Source organism: Otolemur garnettii, unplaced genomic scaffold (genome assembly GCF_000181295.1).
Source record: "Otolemur garnettii isolate 467f Iridium unplaced genomic scaffold, OtoGar3 scaffold00027, whole genome shotgun sequence".
NCBI classification, from domain to species: domain Eukaryota; kingdom Metazoa; phylum Chordata; class Mammalia; order Primates; family Galagidae; genus Otolemur; species Otolemur garnettii.
The window spans coordinates 856,354-862,314 of NW_003852422.1; the positions used below are offsets into that span (position 1 = coordinate 856,354).

The following is a 5,961-nucleotide window of genomic DNA, read 5'->3' on the forward strand; positions in this document are numbered from 1 at the left end:
AAAAAAAAAAAAAAAAAAAAGCTTCTGAACATGGTGTTTTTTTCCTATATACAATTGTTTTGTTACCTGTTACTTAAAATATATCTGCTGCGTGCTTACAACATTCCTCTGCATTTTTTTCTTGTTTTTAGAGAACTTCTATTAATTGAAAATTTTGATTTTCACTATCCATTTCTCTCTTTTAGTAGTTTAATTGTTAATTAGGATCCATTTTCTATTTATAATGAGAAGTTCTGTTTTCTCTGAAGTTGTCTCTCATTCCAGTGAAAACCAGTGTCTTCGCTGAGTGGCACCCTTTGTAGGATGGGGTGGAGCTGGCTGAACAGTTTAATACTGTCCTGTTAGTATTAAACATCTTGTTTAAGGAAGGCCAATTTCAGCTCTTGCTTCCTCCACAAAGCTCCTATAGATATCAAAACTTTGTGGTAGCTCCTGTCCCGTATACTGTCTAAAAGGTCACCTCTGACTTGAACTTTTTTGAAAGTCCCTCCTGTGCGCCAGAGCCATGCCCACCAAATTGATGCACAGCATGCATTATCCACTGAGAAATTCCCTTTATTCTGAGAGCACCCAGGACAGTCTCCTGACTCTGCACCTCCCTGTGCTAGGGCTCACTGTGCCATGCTGGGCACGTCCCTTCACGTACACTTCGTTTTCTTGTTTCACATTTATGCTGCATGTAGGACCAGGATGACCCCATCTATTTTCCCAGGAGACCTGGGGTTTGGGAAGGCTGTGAGGCAGTAACAAAGTTAGATGGCCACCATCATCCTTAGGGAACCAGGTCATTTAAGAGAGTCTTTTAAAAACACCAATAGTATCATTTCTTTTCTAAGGTGAAGATTTTTTGTTTGTTTTTGAGACAAGAGTCTCACTCTGTCACCCACGTGCTGTGGCATCATCCCAGCTCATAGCAACTTAAAAACTCTTGGGTTCAAGCCTTCCTCCTGCCTCAGCCTCTGGAGTAGCTGGGACTATAGGCACCTGCTACAATGCCCGGCTAGTGTTTTCTATTTTTTTCCTCTCTTTTTTTTTTTTTTCACTAGAAACAAGGTCTCACTCTTGCTCAAGCAGGTCTCAAACTCCTGACTTTAAATGATCCTCCCACCTCTGCCTCCCACAGTGAAGCTGAAAATCCTTAAATGGCTTCTTCCAGGTAGAGCTGGCTACCTTTCCACTGCACCCTGTCAAGCCCCCCACACCCACACGCTCAGCCACATATTCCCCTCCAACCCAGGCAGTGCAGCCAAGCTGCTTTACTCACTAACTCCATGTGTGCACTTCCACACCTAGACTAGCAAACATGCCCAACTTTTAGCAAGTTGTAAGCAATATAAATTGGAAAGGAATGAGAAAGAATAGAAAAGGAAAGCAAAAAAGAAATTACATTCCAAATTCTTTTTTTTAATTTTTTTTAATTAAATGAGCTGTGTACATTAATGCAATCATGGGGTACAGTGCAGCGTTTTCATATACAATTTGAAATATTTTCATCAAACTGGTTAACATAGCCTTTATGTCATTTTCTTAGTTATTGTGTTAAGACGTTTATATTCTACTTTTAGATTCACTTGTACCCTTGTGAGATAAACCATAGAGGTGATCCCTCCAATCACCCTCCCTCCACCCATATTCTTAGACTATAATTAGGTTATAGCTTTCATATGAAAGCTATAAATTAGTTTCCAAATTCTTAATAGTGGTTACACTATTAACTCTTAATTGATTGTACTAAGGGAACTTTTTTATAACACTTATTCTCGTCTGGTAAATTGTCTTTAATAAGAACATGCTATTGCCATAATAAATATTTTTGTAAAAACACAAAAATATATAAATATGTTCCAGAACTCATCCCACAGCACTAATCGCCAGGACGTGCTCCCTCCTGTGTCCAGGAGCGTTTTGTAGGAACTTGTGCGCAGCACTCATAGAAAGAGGTAGCTACAGCCCTCAGCCTCACGGGCACCCTCACTGACACGCCATGATCTACACACTAACGCCCTGCTGTAGGAGCTCTGTGCTTCTCAAGGAATGACAGCCACTTGCCAACTTTTGCATGTAACCAAGAGTAAACAAAGGAGACTGCACCAACACAAATCTTTTCAACACAATCGTAGCAATTAAAACTAAATTACAGTTATAAATTAAAATTCCTCATAACAAAGCATTTATGGTATCAGTTATAAGCTCTTAAAATAAAAAGTTATTGAGTCCTTCAAACTCTTATCAGTCAGCATCGGGGGACTTCAAGCTTTAGCAAAACTTGGTAATAATTAGAAGTATGTGGCAAAAAATATATATGTTTATAAAAAATGTACATACATATATATGTATTCATTCAGCCAATTAACAAAAAGCTACACAAAATATGAAGACCACAAGGTACCAACTACCCAGTCAAAACTGAAATAGTTAAATACTTTACTTTTCAGACTCACAATATTTTAGGAGCTAAAGATCTTATCAACTGTGAATATGCTAAAAAGTTAGATAACACAATGAATGTATCCAAAAACACAATGTAGAAAGAAAATTTAGTAAGTTGCAACGGTTTTCCCTTTCTGCTACTTGAATTTATTCTCAATTGAATTGGTCTCTCAAATAAAAATATGCTACTTTTACCTTGCACACACAGAGAATATATTAGTATTGAACAACATAGTGGAAATTGAACTTACCCTAGTAAATGTGCCTTCAAAGCTATGAATATCCAGTTGTGGCTTCTGAGCGTAAACATAAGCACTGATAGAAAAAAGATCCTGAAACACAGAACAAGTGAATTAATTATAATGTCACAATTAAGCAAAATTACTGGGAAATTTTTCCTTTGTTTTAACCTGGAAATTTTCTAATTGATAATTTATATTTTTATGTATTATCAAAAATGTTCATTGATATTCTTAGATTTTGTGTTCCAACACCACAAATTAGGATGGAAGATAACTTAAAAAATGTTTTTTTAACCCAACAGGGGCATGGTTTTAATTGTAACACACCACCACTGCCTAATAGGAGGTACCACTCGCCACCTCCTGGGCTCCGCACACAGCCCTGCAGTTCACACAGGTGCAAACACCCACAGCCCACACCCTTGACACGCACACTACTCCACCAGGCCTGCCAGAGGCGGCAGGGTAGGGGTGCGCTCTACACAGCACTCTTTTTCAGTAGATCTCTTCTGTAAATGGGGCTGGTGGGTTGTTTATCACACTCAATCACTTTTAAGAAATGTTCGTGGGTTTGGGTGGGGGGGGGGCTTTTTTGACAGACAGGATCCTGTTCTGTCTCCCAGTCTAGATTGCAGGGGCATGATCATAGCTCACTGCAGGCTCAAACTCCTGGGTTTAAGCAACCCTCCCACCTCAGCCTCCCAAGTAGCTGGGACTACAGGTATGTGCCACCACATCCAGCTAATTTTCTTTTATTTTTTGTAGAGACAGGATCTAATTATGTTGCCTAGGCTGTTCTTGAACTCTTGGCTTCAAGTAATCCTCCCACCTCAGCCTCCCAAAGTGCTAGGATTGCAGGTGTGAGCCACTGTGCCTGGCCTAAGAAAATATTCTTTAACAGAGAACACACAATGGTCAAAGATTGATATGGCTTCTTTCATTTCTAAAAGACATATTTACTGCTTCTGCACGTTTGATTTCCTTCCTACCTTCATGTACGTGAGTCAGGAATATACAAATTTGTGACCTGCTTAGAGTTCCTGGAGAACAAATGAGAAGTAACCGATGGAGATCAATAACTCTAAAGGAGGCATCCTGTATTCAGAGCAACGAAATCCTCTGAGAAAACTGACCCAGCAGTTTTAGTGCACTCCATTCAGTAAGCAGTGTAAGAGGAAATCAAAAACTCTCAATAGAAAAGGGGAAAAAAAAGTGAAGAAATGGTGTGTGGCAGAAACTATCTTCAGCTTTATTCCTGCTTTCTATTCAAAGCAGATCTTCTGAGTCCCAGGTGAGCTGTCAACTTTCTGCCTAAAAAACCTATCTCTCAGGTTTCTTTGCAGCTGCTCCAGACTGTGTGGCCAGCAGGCATGAGCAGAGTCACACGCCGCTATAGACCTCAAGCACTCCACGCCCTTCCTTCCCCTCTGGCAGGCAGCGTGGGGTGAGGACAGCCACTGGCACCCACCGGTGGCCCTTCTTTCCCCTCTGGCAGCTGGGGGTGGGGCACCCCAGGACCCACCCTGCAAAGCGACACCTGGAGGTGACACAGCTGCCCAACCAATCTTGTGCCAAACCACCTCTGGACTGTTGAATGAGAGTGAAAAAAATCTTCTTGATTTGAAGTATTTTTTGGTCACATTTCTAAACAGAAACAGAAACCACCTTAGGTCTTCTGGCAGAAAGTGACTTAATCTACAGAATGAGGTAATTCCAAAAACAGAACAAGGGATGAAGGCCATGACTGAGCATCTAAAAATTAACTCTCAGAATATTAAGAAAACAATCCTCCTCCAGTGAAGATACCTCTGCCAGGATGGAGGCTGAGGCAGGCCAGGGAAGCCATGGAGATCCCCCTCCTCAAGGCAGCTGCCATCAAGCCCAGAAAGGGCAGAGCAGCAGCAGGGGCTACTTCCCCAGGGAATACGCCGGGCAGAAAGGGGCTCCCGCTCCCCAGCCTGCAGCCCCTCTGAGGGCTGCTCACGTCTACAAAGTCCTATTCAGGTTTCTAAAGAGCCAGGCTAGACCCTGGGGAGGGGTAAGCATACCAGCTTGCCTCAGTGGAGCTATTACTGCAGCTCAGATTACACATTAACTAACAAAAATTTATTTTCAAGTTAATTAAGACAAGAAAAGTACACTGGACAACAACTGGGACTCCCATGTGCTGCTAGGACACTCGATCAGCAGCCACATGCTCCAGGGCAAGGCAGGGCTGGCATCACTTGTCATTTAAATACCTCACTTTCAGTGATTTCCACAGCATGAAATGCTCTTACAGGAGAAAACTACTTTCCCAAACGTGAAATGAGAACGAGCTGACAACAAACGTGTTCCTTCATGCACAGGAGCTGTGAGAGGGGCGCACTTCATCTAGTGTAGGAGACATCAAACAGCTGAATAATTGCACAATGATGAGAATGTCATTCGAAGCTTTTCATGATAATTTAAAAATCATTCTTAAGTTTTCAATAATGTAGGAAAGCCTCTGCTATTAGGTCAAGGGCAACATTTGTTCACATTACTTAAAGGTCATTAAAATACATCCTTAATCATAACATGTGGTTCATTACAAATAAAATTGCCTTTGGTTCAATAAAACTAATTAAATGTAAATGATATTGTTTACTGCTATATGGATCTTTTGAAATAAATCAGCATGTCATGATTTATTGAAAATTACTGTGGCTTCATGGTTGTTAATAAATTTGCTTGATCACAAAAGCAGAAACATATTTCTCAGATTTCCTGGTGCCTGGAAACTGCCCTTACAAAGCTTTGAGGCATGGGGTGCGCCTGGCTTCATGGGCCCTGAGCACAGCCACCATGGCCTGCGGGGTGGAGCCACACTCTGATCACAGCGAGCACATCACAGAACTACACCCTGACCACAGTGACCAGACCACGGAACTACACCCTGACCACAGTGAGCACACCAGGGATCTGTACTCTGACCACGGTTAGTGCACTGGGGAGCCATATTGTAACCACAGTGCCCACACTCCGACCGCAATGCCCACACTCTGACCACAGTGCTCACACTCTGACCGCAGTGCCCACACTCTGATCACAGTGACCACACTCTGACTGCAGTGAGTGCACCAGGGACCTGCACCCTGACCACAGTTAGCGCATTGGGGAGCCATACTGTGATCACAATGACCGCACTCTACTGTAGAAAATGCACCGGGGAGCCACACTCTGACTACAGTGAGCACACCAGGGAGCCACACTGTGAGAACAGTGACCACACTCCAATCATGGTAACCACACTCTGACTACAGTGAGC

General features: G+C 42.3%; 1 protein-coding gene across 2 annotated transcripts in view; it reads right to left on the reverse strand.

Moving 5' to 3' along the window:
• ATP9B (ATPase phospholipid transporting 9B (putative)) overlaps positions 1–5,961 on the reverse strand; it is a 244,444-nt gene that overhangs the window by 159,796 nt on the left and 78,687 nt on the right. For both annotated transcript variants that reach the window (XM_003788391.3, XM_003788390.3), the window contains exon 9: positions 2,682–2,762. In XM_003788391.3, the coding sequence (XP_003788439.1) occupies positions 2,682–2,762 (81 nt within the window). The remainder of the gene's footprint in view (positions 1–2,681; positions 2,763–5,961) is intronic.